This window comes from Marmota monax, unplaced genomic scaffold (genome assembly GCF_021218885.2).
Source record: "Marmota monax isolate L192 unplaced genomic scaffold, Marmota_monax_Labrador192_F-V1.1 WCK01_AAM20220418_F8-fsc00001, whole genome shotgun sequence".
NCBI classification, from domain to species: domain Eukaryota; kingdom Metazoa; phylum Chordata; class Mammalia; order Rodentia; family Sciuridae; genus Marmota; species Marmota monax.
This window is the reverse complement of record NW_026693777.1, coordinates 43053348-43067563: the sequence shown is the minus strand read 5'-3', so window position 1 is coordinate 43067563 and position 14216 is coordinate 43053348. Positions and strand designations below refer to the sequence as shown.

The 14216-nt window shown below is 41.2% G+C and overlaps 1 protein-coding gene across 2 annotated transcripts; it reads left to right on the top strand.

Annotated features, from left to right (window-relative positions):
• Nucleotides 1-22: 22 nt before the first annotated feature.
• On the top strand, nucleotides 23-14153 carry Ppp1r14d (protein phosphatase 1 regulatory inhibitor subunit 14D). 2 transcript variants are annotated; one of them, XM_046461744.2, is made up of 4 exons: nucleotides 53-500; nucleotides 13324-13407; nucleotides 13606-13638; nucleotides 13867-14153. In XM_046461744.2, exons 1-4 carry the CDS (start codon nucleotides 261-263, stop codon nucleotides 13930-13932), a joined length of 423 nt encoding a protein of 140 aa, XP_046317700.1. In that variant the 5' UTR covers nucleotides 53-260; the 3' UTR covers nucleotides 13933-14153. The 2 variants fall into 2 exon arrangements, with proteins under 2 accessions (XP_046317701.1, XP_046317700.1); XM_046461745.2 differs by lacking the exon at nucleotides 13606-13638 and having other exon boundaries at nucleotides 23-500.
• The last annotated feature ends 63 nt before the right edge of the window (nucleotides 14154-14216 follow it).

Here is a 14216-nt window from a genome sequence, read left to right as displayed (position 1 = left end):
CTGTGGGCCTCAGCAGCTACAGAAAGTGAAACTGGGGCACAGCTCTGGAGTGCCACTTACTGGCAGTAAGGAGCCAGGAGACTGGCATTCCCAGCACCAAAAGCCTGTTGATCTTTGACCTTCACCACTCCCAGGGCCCTTGGCCCTCCTCTCTTCTGCCTTCGCACTGGCCTCTCCCTCCATTCTGTCTCCTCATTTCCCTCTGTGCTCTTGGTCTGACTGGCAGTTTTTCTCAGCTCCTTGCCCAGGTCAGTCCTTCCATGCTGTCTTCAAGCCATGCTTCCTGTACATCTCCCAACCCAGACAAGGAGAACCCAAGTAAGACGGTCCAGTGGACTTCTGAGAAAAGGAGGAGGACATCATCCTCAGACACAGACCCCTCTAGGATATCCAGGTCCAGGAGACCCAGCCGACTGACAGTGAAATACGACCGGGTGCAGCTCCAGCGCTGGTTGGATATGGAGCAATGGGTGGATGCTCAGGTTCAGGAGCTCTTCCAGGTGAGTAGCACTGGGGAGGACTGAGGAGATAGGGAACCTGAGCCCTGGCCAGGGGACTGAGAGAACCTGCTCAGAGACCTGGAGAAGAGCTGGAGGGCTGATATGAGATGCTCCAATGGAGAGAGAAATTTTCCTGCAGATAGATGAGAAAAGGTCTTGGCTATCCCTCTAACACTCATTGCGATCTGGTGTGATTTGGAGCGATCTGGTGTGATCTTCCTAATCTATAAAATGGGTCTTCAATACCTGTTATATTTCTTTGAAACTATTTTTTGAGGCTCAAATGACATATTCAGAGGGAAAATCCTTGGCTAGAATATTTTATTTTTTGTCCTAATTTATTCTTATCCTCAACACACATATGTTTAGTTCTACACTAACACTGTAGCTATCAGCCACATGTAGCTGTTAATTTTAAATTAATTAAAATTAAATAAAGTAAAAAATTCAGGTCCCCATTCACACTAGCCACATTGTAAGTGCTAACTAGTTCCTTGTACCATACTGTCCACACAGATGCAGAACATCTGCATCCTCTTTTTTTTTTTTTTTTTTGGTGTGGGGGGGTTGGACTCAGGGACACTTGACCACTGAGCTACATTCCCAGCCCTATTTTGTATTTTATTTAGAGACAGGGTGTCACTGGGTTGCTTAGTGCCTTGATTTTGCTGAGGCTGGCTTTAAACTCTTAATCCTCCTGCCTCAGCCTCCTGAGCCATGCCCTGGCTATATCTACATCCTCCTAGAATAGCCAGAACTGCATTAGAAAATGAGAGTAGCCAGGCGTGGGCGCCAATACCATGACCCCATCTCCCTTTGAACCTGACTCTGATTCCTCTCAATCCCACCCTGGGTAAAGGATGGGTCTAACCCCCAGCACTGGAAGTAGTAGGTCCTTTCTTTTTTCCTTCCTTTCTTTCCTTCCTTCCCTTTCTTCCTTCCCTTCCTCCCCTCCCCTTCCTTCCTTCCTTCCCTCAGGGATACTTAACCACTGAGCTAGTGAGAAAGGGTCTCACTAAGTTGTAAGGCTGGCCTTGAACTTGCAATCTTTCTGCCTCAGGCTCTTGAGTGGCTGGGATTGGAAGGTGTGTGCTACTGCACCTGGCTGTGTCACTTTCTTACTCAGAAATCTTAGCTCCAAATCTGAGTCCCAGAACAGTAACAGCTGCTGCTTCAACAGAATAATATTTGAGCACTTATGTTCTGGGCACAATGGCCAAGCATGCGTTATTTCATTTAATCCTCCTCACAGCTCCATTAGGTTGGCACTCTTTTATAGCTGAGAGAATGGAGGCTTAGAGATGTTGAGTAACTTGTCCAAGGTCACAACACTGGGAAGGACCAGGAGTTGAAACCAGATCTCTGGTTGCAGAACTTGGACACACCTGAAATACTTAAATACACACACACACACACACACACACACACACACCAATGTCCCAGCACCACTTCAACTGAATTTAAATCTACTAAAGTGTTGTCTATACTCTGGGAAGTTTTCAAAAGCAACACAGTTGCTTCTAATGTATGGCTGGGCTGAGAATCATGAGAGAACCGGAGAACCAGTAGTCCTTCTTGTCCATAGGATGTGGTGCTTGTTTCTCCTCCTTGATTCAGGCCCTATCTTTTCTTTTGGGGGAAGTAGCCACCTGTGAGTTTTGAATGGGTAAGGGCTGTCAGTGATACTACTGTTGGGGGTGGGGAAGAGTGATGAATGGGGTTCAGTCAGTCTTGAAGCTCACAGGCTCAAGGGTGTTGACCATGAACCCTGAAGCATCCTGAGCCCACTCATGGTGGGGATATGCCCTAGAACTATAAGTTGGAGAAGCAAAATTTTTTTGGCTTGTTGCTCTGACCTTGCAGGGCCCCTCCATACCCTTCAATACTTTCAGAACTCTCCACTGGCTCAATTTCAATTTCAGGTTGTTTGTTGTGCACTTGCAAGAAAAGTCTCATATTTCAGACACCTCAGGCAAATTCTGTCAGGCATCAGAGAAAGACAGTAGCCAAAGAACCTTGCTTTGCAGGATGAAGGTGGAGGAGGAGGAATCTACCCAATTATGAGCCCATAACATTAGAAAAGAGTACATGTGGGAGGACCACTCCCAGGCAATGACCGGAATAAAATGCTTGGCCTGTGGTTACCATGGCAATTGTCCAAAGGTGCCAGGTGGCAGTTCTTCTCCCAATCCTTGTTCTTTTCAGCAGGAAGCAACTAAGTGCCTGGGGAAGCCCCAGGTGGCTGGACATCTTGGCCAGAGGTCAAGGCAACACAGGCTCCAGGTTCACCCTGCTCTAGTTCTGCTTTCATAGAGCCCCTTGCCACCTGCCAAGGTATAGGGATGAGTCACTTGTTTATTTTAGTGCAACTCAACTTTCCTTTGTTGGAGGGCCCTACCTCTCCCTGGGTGTACAGCCTGGTGGGGTCTTCAGAGGAACCAAGTCTGGGGATACAAACAGAACCAGGTCCCTGGAGCTCCTGTTGTCCAGAGCTAGAGTGTGGACTTGGCTTCTGGGCAGGGACTTAAACACACACACAGTTTTCCTATTTTAAGGAGACCCTTGCTCAACAACATGCCCTCCTCATTTTTTTTTTAATTTTTAGTTGTAGATAGATATAATACCTTTATTTTATTTATTTATTTTATGTGCTGAGGATCCAACCCAGTGTCTCACATGTGCTAGGCAAGCACCTCTACACCCCAGTCCCATGCCCTCCTCTATTTATGATCCCCTGCTTCCTATCTCCACATAGCCAGATGTCTTAAAAGATTCATCTGCACTCACAGCCTTTGCTTACTATTTTTTTTTTGGGGGGGGGGGTACTGGGCCCTCTACCACTAAGCTATACCCGCCAGCCCTTTTTGTTTTTTATTTTGAGGCAGGTTCTCACTAAGTTGCTGAGACTGTTTTTGAGCTTGCAATCCTTCTGCTTTTACCTCCCAGATCTCTGGGATTACTGGCTTGTGCCACCTTTTCTGACTTCTTTTATTTTTTTCCCTTCCCATCACCATTCAATCCACTGAAATCTCCCATAACTTGTTAAGATCTCTTGTGGTTATCATTAATCACTGCTTTGAGGCTAAATCTAATATACATATCAGTAGGGGACACTGGTGATCTCACCCCAGGGTTCTGAAATATTCTTTCCACTGAATGTGGTTGTACACAACAGTAATCCTAGCCATTGGCGGCTGAGGCAGGATGATTGCAAGTTCTAGGCCAAGTTCAGCAATTTTGTAAAGCCCTCAGCAACTTAATAAAACCTTGTCTCAAAATAAAAAATAAAACAAAGAGCTGGGGATGTAGCTCAGTAGTTTCCTATAGATTTTATCATATATTTTTCTCCCTGGTGGCAGGTGTCATTTTGATAACAGTCATTTTGATGTGGTGACGTTTTTCACTAACCTATTATATTTTCAACTTCAAAAAAAATATTGCAAATAATGTGTGAAGCAAACATTTACTAGCTCATTTAAGCCTGATTCATTTACTGGGCTCCATGGTGGAGAGATGAATGGTAAAGCATATGCTTAGCAAGCACAAGGCCATGGATTTAATCCCTACCAAAAAAAAAATAGACTTGCAGGAAAGAACACCAAACTCTTATGATCCCTTATTATCAACACTAGACTGAAATGGCAATCATATTCAATATATGTATATATGTACATTATATATCAATATGTGTTTGTTGAATAAGCAATATAATAATGGTTTGAGGGACAAGACTCCAGATTTTTATAGAGGCAAAGTTTTAACCTTTATAGCTTATCTTTATTATTCTTTCTCTTCCCTTCTTTTCTCTCTGTTTCTTTTTCTGGGCAAGCACTATATCTCTGAGGTATGCTCCAGCCTCACTAACGATTTTTGATGACACCAGACATTGTAAATTTTACACTGACATAAGTGGATTCTTAAAAATCTTCCTTTAAGGTGTGTGCAGGGCTCATGCCTGTAATCCCAGCCATTTAGGAGGCTGAAGCAGGAGGATCACTAGTTCAAGACCAGTTTAGGCAATTTATTGAGATACAGTCTCAAAATAAAAAAGAAAAGGGGCTAGGGATGTAGCTCAGTGGTAGAATGCCCCTGGGGTTCAATCCCTAGTACTAAAAAACAAACAAAACAAAATAAAAAACAGTTATTTGTGATTCGATTTGATTCATCAGAGGCTTGTTTTCAAGCTCTATTAGAGCTGGTCTAAAAGTAACCTTTAGGGCTGGGACTGTAGCTCAGTTGCAGAGCACTTGCCTAGCATGCGTGAGATACTGGATTCAATCCTCAGCACCCTATAAAAATAAACAAATAAAAATAAAGGCATTCTGTCCATCTACAACTACAAAAAAAAAAAAAAAAAAGAGTAACCTTTAGTCTAGGGAATAACCTAACCCCCCTAGTAAAGCATGATTCTTTTGAGGTCTCTACTGAATTCTTGCATGATCAAGAATAACTCTCCAGGGGCTGGGGTTATGGCTCAGTGGTAAAGCTCTTGCCTCACATATGTGAGGCACTGTGTTCAATTCTCAGCACCATATAAAAAATAAATAGGATAAAGGTATTGTGTGCATCTACAACTAAAATAATAATTAAAAAAACTGTCCACCCTGGTGGTTGGACTTTGATTTGTCTTCCAGTCCTACCTGAAGTCTGTTCACCTTTGTGTTTTCAGTGCCTCATAGTAACTGGTTTTGTAAAATTTTACTCAGTGAATGTGCATCTTCTTGTTCAACACACTGAAGAGAACCCTTATGCAATTTCTGGAGGTCTCTTTCTGTGTAACTTATTCCTCTCCAGAACTTTGTGCAGCAACTTCTAGCCACTTCAACCTGCCTCTACTCTGATCTCTGTCACATCAATTTAGCAAGACCACTGGGCTCTCCTTGGGATCTTTCTCTCTGTTCCACAGTCTTTCCAGGAAGAAATATGGAACAATTACAGAATTTACTGCTTTTTTCCCTTTCTTTCTGGGATTATAGTCCCAAGCTACCTGTTGTCTGATGTCTGAAAATATTAATATATTTGTCTAGTTTTCTAGTTATTTATGTTGAGAAAAAAATCAGGTCCCTGCCATTCCATCCTGTTAGCATAAACATCTGGTTAACTCTTAGCCTTTGGATCTCGGATCAGAGGTCACTTCCTGAACCCCAGGGTTGGTTGGGTTGTCTTCCCATGTGCTGTCTCCTCAGGGTGCTTATCTTGTGTATTTCTCTCATCTCTATCCTTTAGGAGACAATAAGTTTTTTTTTGTGTGTGTGTGTGTTGCTGGGGATCAAACCCAGGGCCTTGTGCATGCGAGGCCCTTTTTATATTTTATTTAGTGATAGGGTCTCTAAGTTGCTTAGCACCTTGCTAAGTTGCTGAGGCTAGCTTTGAACTTGTAATCCTTCTGCTTCAGTCTCCTGAGTGGCTGGGATTACATATATGCGTCACCATGCCCAGCATTATAAGCTTTTTAAGGACAGTATCATGTCTGTCTATTTTGCTAATATGACCCCAGCAATCATCATAATGCTTAGTACGTGTCATGCACTCAATAAATAGGCATAAAATGGATGAATGAATGCTGAATAATATGAGCTAGAGAACAAAGAAGCAAAGGAGGAAAGTCTAGAACTCAGGTGAAAGGGCTAACTTAGGCACTATTTATTTTTAAAAAGGTATGGAAGGACCAGAAGTGTTAACAGTGGTTACCTGTTGGCAGTGGGAAGAGTGAGAAGGTAGGTGAGGTTCTTTTCCTTTTGCTGTCTTTTCTTTCTTTTATCTATCTTATTTATTTATTTAATTAATTTATAAAATTGGCTTTATTGAATTATAATTGATAGCATAAAATGTGCCCTTTTGAAGTATACATTTAGATGAGCCACCATAACAGATAAGGAACATCTCTACCTTCCAAAAAGTTCTCCAAATAGCACTTACCTTTAAGCAAATTAAATAACTAATTACTTATCATACCTGGGTTCCCCATGCTCCCTGGGTACTGAGGATTGAACCCAGGGCCTCAAGCACACAACCTAGGCAAGTGTTCTTACTTAAACTATATCCCTAGCCCTTCATGCCTCTTTTTACTATGATTCATTGACTGCCATTTATCTATAGGCTCTTTGAAAGCAGTATCTTTTTTTTTTTGGTACCAGGGAATGAACCCGGGAGTACTTAACCATTGAGTTACATCCTCAGCCCTTTTTATTTATTTTGAGACAGGGTCTTGCTAAGTTGCTAAGGCAGGCCTTGAATTTGAGATCCTCCTGCCTCAGCCTCCTGAATGGATGAGATTATAGGTGTGTGCCACCAGGCCCAGTTTATCTTTGTTTTATGTTCACTGATGTGCCTAAGTTCGCGGTGCCAGGTAAACAGTAGCCATTGGACAGATACTTGAATAGTTAAATTCCAAAGGATTAAATAATCAAATGGAAAAGGTAAAATGTTCAAACCTCTAAAAAATGTAAAGGTGATTAGAAAGTATTTATCCAAGTCTGATAAATACTTGCTAAGAACTTTCTAAGCAGAAAGGAAGGGAGGAAGGAAGGGAGGAACCAACACTGGAAAATTCCATTAGATTCAACCATATAAACAAATCCAACTATTATCCTAACTGTCTCCACTGTTACTCATTAAACATAAAATATATTTATTTCCATCATATGTGAAGTGCTAGGGTTAATCTAAATTCAATAACTTAAAAAAGAAAAACTATTTCAATTAGTAAGAAAAAATGACTGAGCATGGTCACACATATCTGTAATCCCTGCTACTTGGGAGGATGAAACAGGAGGTTCACAAGTTTATGCCAGTCTCAGTAACTTAGTAAGGCCCTCAGCAACTTAATGAGACTCTATCTCAAAATTTAAAAAGGGCTGAGAATGTAACTCAGTGATAAAGTGCCCTTGGGTTAAATCCCTAGGACAAAACAAACAAATAAAATTTTTAAAATGTCTGGGGATATAGCTAAGGGGTAAGGAACCCCCCAAAAAGAAAAAATAAAAAGAAGAAAAAATAAGCAAGAAATAAAACAAAAGAATCCCATACAGATATGGATACGGTCGCTGTTCCTCTGGGGACCATTGGGGGTTCCCAAGACTCCTTTAGGGGTTCCATGATTATTCTCATAACAATACTATAAGATGTTGTTTGCCTTTTTCACTATGTTGAGATTTGCACTGATGATGCAAAAGTATTGCTGGCCCTTAGCGTGAATCAGAAAAATAATACTGGGCTGTGGGTGTAGCTCAGTAGTAGAGTGCATACTACGCATGTGGAAAGCACCATGTTCACTCCCCAGCAGCAACAACAAAAAGTATTATGAGTTTGTATAAGTAATCATGTTCTTTACCACCATGTCATTTTTCACTTAAGAAAGTCCTTGATGGCCAGGCATTGAGGTTCATGTCTGTAATCCCATTGACTGAAGAGGCTGAAGCAGGAGGATTGCAGGTTCAAGGCTAGCTTTGGCAACTTAGTGAGACTCTGTCTCAAAAAATAAAAAGGGCTGGGGATTTGGGGATGTGGCTCAGTGGTTAAGCACCCTTGGGTTCAATCACAATACAAAAAAAAAAAAGAAGAAGAAGAAGAAGAAGAAAAGAAAGGAAGAAAAAGTCCTTGATAAAATAGTAAAAAATTATTAATTTTATTAAATATTGACTCATGTCTTTTTTGTTTGTTTGTTTGGTACTGGGGATTGAACCCAAGGGTGCTTAACCACTGAATCACATCCCCAGCCCTTTTTTGTATTGTATTTAGAAACAGGGTATTGCTAAGTTGCTGAGGCTGGCTTTGAACTCCTGATCCTCCTGCCTCAGCCTCCTGAGCTGCTGGGATTACAGGTGTGTGACACTGTACCTGGCTTGTTTTGCTTTTTGGGTTTTTAAATTTTTTTTTTTTATATTTGATGGACCTTTATTTTTATTTATATGTGGTGCTGAGAATTGAACGCAGTGTCTTACACGTGCTAGGCAGGCGCTGTACCACTGAGCCACAACCCAGCCCCTTGTTTTGCTTTTATTAGTGCGTTATAGTCATACATAATAGTTGGCTTCATTTTGACATAATCATACATGCATGGAATTTAATTTACTCCATTTCAGTTCCTGGTTCCCTGCTTTCCACTCCTCCTCCTCTTTATTCTCCTTTTACTCTACTGCTCTACCATTTATTTATTTATTTATTGTACTTGGGATGGACCCAGAGGTACTTTTACCACTAAGCTACATCCCCAATTACATTTATGCATGTATGTATGTATGCTATGTATTTGTACTGGGAATTGAACCCAGGGGTGCTTAATCACTGAGGAACACCCCAGCCCCCCTTTTTTGCATAGATCTGATTTGGTATGATCTTTTCTTTTTTTAAAAAAAATATTTATTGATTGATTTTACAGTATAATGCATTTTGACACAGTGCATACAAATGGAGCACAACTTCTCATTCCTCTGGCTGTACATGGTGCAGAGTCACTCCAATAGTGTAATCATACATGTATTTAGGGTAATAATGTCAGTCTCATTCTACTGTCCTTCCCATCCCCACAGTCCCACCCCTCCCCTCACTCCCTTCTATACAAACCAGAGTTCTTTCATTCTTCCCTATCCCCCTGCCCCACTATGGATCCACTTATCAAAGAAAACATTCAGCTTTTGTTTTGGGGGAATTGCCCAGGCTTTTAAAAATATTTTATTTAGAGACAGGGTCTTACTAAGTTGGTTAGGGCCTCACTAAGTTGCTGAGGCTGGCTTTGAACTTGCAGTACTCCTGCCATAGCCTCCCGAGCTGCTAGGTTTATTTTTTATTGGGGCAGGGTTTTTCTGAGTTGGTTAGGGCTTCACTAAATTGCTGAGGCTGGCCTCAAACTTTCGAATCCTGCCTCAGCCTCCTGAGCCCCTGGGATTACAGGCATGCACCACCATACCTAGCTATTTATTTAATTTTAAATTGGTGCTTTATAGAAATACATAAAAGTGGAATTCACTGTGGTATATTTACATATGCACATAGCATAATTTTGTCAAATTCATTTTTAATTTCCTCCCCTTTCCTATCCTTCCTCCTTCCCACTCATTTTTTTTTTTTTGTCAATGGACTTTATTTTGTTTATTTATATGTGGTGCTAAGAATCAAACCCAGTGACTCACACATGCTAGGCAAACACTCTTCCACTGAGCCACAATCCCAGCCCTGCCTCCTCAATCTTGAGCTTATGTCTTCTTTGCTGAGCACAGTGGCATATACCTGTAACCCCAGAAGCTCAGGAGGCTGAGGCAGAGAATGACAAGTTCAAAGCCAGTCTCAGCAACTTAGTGAGGTCCTAATCAATTTAGTGAGACCATGTATCAAAATTAAACAACAACAACAACACAAACAACAACAACAAACCGGGGAGGCTGGGCATGTGGCTCAGTGGTTAAGTCCCCCTGGGCTCAATCTCCAGAACCAAAAAAAAAAAAAAAGACTCAATCCTTAGAACAGTTTTAGGTTAAAAGCAAAATTGAGTGAAAGGTACAGAGTTCATATATGCCCTGTCCCTACACATGAACAGCCTCTCTACTCTCAATGTCCAGCCTCAGAGATGGTACATTTGTTACAGTTGATGAACTTACACTGACCTCATTACCATCCAAAAATCATAATTTACTTTAGGGTTCACTCTTAGTATTGTACATTCTATGGATTTGGCCAAAAATGTATAATGACATATATTCACCAATATCATATCCTACTCAACAGTTTCACTGCTCTAAAAATCCTTTGTGTTCTGCCTCCTCCTTTCCGCCTCCAAACCCTGGCAACTATTGATCTACTGTCTCCATAGATCAGCCTGTTTCAAAATGTCATTCGTTATAGTTGAAATCATACTGTATATAACCTTTTAAAAACATTTATATTGGTGAATTATAATTATACATAATAGTGGAATTCATTATGTCATATTCATACATGCACATTTGGTCAATCTTATTCCCTAGTACCTTCTTCTTCAGTATATAGCCTTTTAAAATTGACTTCTTTAGGGCTGGGGAAGTAGCTCAGTGGTAAAGTGTAACTTGGCATGCACCAAGGCCCTGAGTTCAATCCCCAGCACTGCAAAAAAGGAAAAAGAAAAAAAATAATTCTTTAATTTAGCAATATACATTTGTGGTTCTTCCATGTTTTTTCAGGGGTTGATGCTCATTTTGTTTTTATACTGAAAAATATTTCATTGGATGTTCCAAATCTTATGCATTTACCTACTGAAGACCATCATATTTGTGTCCAAATTTTGGCAAATATGAATAAAACTATAATAAACATCTCTTTGTAGGTTTTTGGTTTGTTGTTTTCTTGAGATACAGTCTTGCTGTTGTTATGTTGTCCCGGCTGCCCCAGAACCTGTGATCCCTTGCCTCAACCTTCACTTGCTACAGCATCCAGCTGTGTACAACAAGTTTTTTTTTTTTTTTATTACAACCCCCACTTCACCTGCATTGGGTATTGAGCCCAATGCCACTGAGCTGCATTCCCCAGCCATTTTTATTTTATTTTTACTTGTTAAATTTTTGGTCCTATGGCTTGAACCCAGGGGTACTTTACCACTGAGCTATATTCCCCAGTCCTTCTAATTTTAAATTTCAAGATAGGGTCTTATTAAGTTGCTGAGGCTGGCTTTGAATTTGTGATCCTCCTGCCTCAGCCTTCCAAGTAACTGGATTACTGAGCCTGTGTGCATGTTTTTGTATGGATGTGTTTCCATCTCATTGGGTAAACACCAAGGATTGTGTGGCAAGAGTGTGTTTAATTTTGTAAGAAACTGCCAAACTTGGGGCTGGGGTTATAGTTCAGTGGTAGAGTATACGCCTAGCATATGTAAGGCATTAGGTTTTATCCTTAGCACCACATAAAATAAATAAATGAAATAAAGTTAAAAAAAAAAAACCCTGCCAAACTGTCTTGTAGTGAGCCTATACCATTTTGTATTCCCATCAGCAATGAGTGAGAGTTCTTATTGCTGCACACCCTCACCAGCATTTGGTGTTGGTAAGGCTTTAGATATTTTGCCATTCTAATAGATGCATAGTGCTCTCATTATTTTAATTTGCAATTCCCTAATGACATATGAAGTAGAACATATCCATTCATGTGCTTATTTGGTGTCTGTATAGTTTCTTTATCCATTCAGCCATGTCCCGTCCCTGCCCGCCCCCCCATACTGGGGACTGAACTCAAGCACTTAACCACTGAGGCATTTCCTGAGCCCTTTTTATTTTGAAACAGGGTGTCAATAAGTTGCTGAGGCTGGCCTCAAACTTGCAATCCTCCTGTCTCAGTCTTCCAAGTCACTGGGATTGCAGGTGTGTGGCATCTTTGGCCCATTTTTAAATTGCATTGTTTGTCTTCTTACTTTTGAGGTCTCCCCACCCCCACCCAGTACTAAGGATTCAACTCAGGGGCACTGAGTTCTTTGTGCATTTGGGATAACAGTGCTTTATCAGATATTTCTTTTGCAAATCTTTTCTCTCAATCTGTAACTTGCTTTCTTGTTCTCTTAAGATTTTTTAATTTTTAACTTTGTATTAATTTTTTCAGCAACTATAACTTTTGTATACATATATGTAAATATACATATATTTATACTTAGTTGTTGATGGACCTTTATTTTTTATTTATTTATATGCAGTGCTGAGAATCGAACCCAGTGCCTCACACATACTAGGCAAGCGTTCTACCACTGTGTTACCCCAGCTCTCAGCAACTATAAGTATAAAAGAAATATTTTTATTGAGGTAGGTTTCACATAATTCACCCACTTAAAAGTGTGCAATTCAACTGTTTTCAGTATCTTAAAAGATTATTAACCATTACTACAGTCTAATTGTAGAACGTTATTTCTCCCCAAGAAAGACCATAAGCACAGTAGTCACACCCCATTCCCTTCCACTACCATTTCCAGCTCAAGGCAACCACTAATCTACCTCAGTCTCTGTAGATTTGCTTATTCTAGATATTTCATATACATTGATTCATTGACAATATGTGGCCTTTGTAAGTGGCTTCTTTGACTAACAGGTTTTCAAGGTTAATCCATGTTGAGCATAAACTGTTCCTTCCTTTCTGTTTATTGCTGTGTAGTATTATCTATCTATGCAAGATTTCATTTTTTCACTTCATCAGTTGAGGGACACTTGAGTTGTTTTCATTTTTTGACTATTAACGAATAATGCTACTAAAGAACATCCATGTGCAAATTTTTTTTTTTTTGTACTGGGAATTGAACTCAGCGGCACTTGACCACTGAGCCACATCCCCAGCCCTATTTTGTATCTAATTTAGAAACAGGGTCTCACTGAGTTGCTTAACACCTTACCATTGCTGAGGCTGGCTTTGAATTTGTGATCCTCCTGTCTCAGCCTCCCAAGCCACTGGGATTACAAGCGTGCACCACTATGCCAGGCTCATGTGCAAGTTTTTGTGTAGACCTGTTTTCATGTCTCTTGGGGGCAGACCTTGGAATGGAATTTCTTGGTCCAATTATAACTCTATATTTATCATTTTAAGGAACTGCCCATCTATTTTCCGAATTAACTGTACCAAGTTACATTTCTACCAAAAATGTATATAAACTTGGCATTAAGTATAGACAGTTTTTAAAGAACCCTAACACTGTTTCAAATAGAACATAGTAGGTATTAAGTAAATATTTGTTGAATGGAAAATGGGTATTCTGTGAGTAAGGTGAGGCTAAATGTAGGAAGTCAGAGATGAGGTTGGAGATGGGTGAGTTCCTGAAAGTAACTTTCTCTCCAGAACTAGCTGACCAGGCCCGTCTGAGCACTGTGTTCTTCCCAAATAGGATCAACCAGTCCCTTCTGAGCCTGAGATTGACCTGGAAGCTCTCATGGAACTATCCACAGAGGAGCAGAAGACTCAGTTGGAGGTAGGATGAGACTGGGCCCAGAGGTTGGGGGCCAAAAGCTGGTTTGAGATCAAGGTGGACCCAGGAACCCTGAGTCTGCTTCCTTGGGTTGAGTGGGGAGAACGACTTCAGAGGGGAGAATTATTATTGGGAGATTGAGTGGGACTCACAGGAATGTACTTTGGCTCATGGATCCACTCTCTGCTCTCTTCTACTCAGGCCATTCTCCAAAACTGCCCCCGCCCCACAGAGGTATGGGATATTCTGCTGGTCTAGGGGCAAGAGGGGGATGGGGATGAAGGGTGGTTGTGGGGAGGTCACTAATGAAGAGGAATGTTTGAAAGGAAAGCTTGGTCCTGCATCCTTCTTTCCTTCCCTGGCTAAGGGAAGCTAGGATCACAGTCAGGGAGAGATTGGGGAGGGCAGTGTGGTGCGTGGGTGTGATTTCATGCCTTAATCTTACTCTTCTTTCTCCTTCAGCCTTTTATCTCTGAGCTTCTCAGTCAACTCAAGAAACTCCGAAGACTCAGCCGGCCTCAGAAATAAACCTGGAGAGACTACCTTAGCAACCTCAGTACCCTGGACCCTGGCTGAAAGGAATACAGTTCCTTGAGACACAGACAAGGAATATAAAGGACAGGGAGGGACATTGGTACACCCTAGTATATGTGCAGTCGCAGCTAGGCTGTCTGGGAGCCACTCATTGCTGTTGTCCAGTGCTTTCCATGTCAGCCAAGTGGATAAAATCTTTAGCAGCCCCAGCTAAATGGAGTGTGGAGCATATTTGTGCAGAGGGACCAGGGGAAGGAAAGGGTGAAGCGATTCATTCA

What these genes read in the sequence shown, in the direction of transcription:
- Ppp1r14d (XM_046461744.2), top strand. Translation starts at nt 261, where the DNA reads ATGCTGTCTTCAAGCCATGCTTCCTGTACATCTCCCAACCCAGACAAG. An exon ending in AGGTTCAGGAGCTCTTCCAG is followed by an intron (nt 501 to 13,323) that starts GTGAGTAGCACT and finishes CTTCCCAAATAG; the next exon opens with GATCAACCAGTCCCTTCTGA. An exon ending in AGCAGAAGACTCAGTTGGAG is followed by an intron (nt 13,408 to 13,605) that starts GTAGGATGAGAC and finishes TCTTCTACTCAG; the next exon opens with GCCATTCTCCAAAACTGCCC.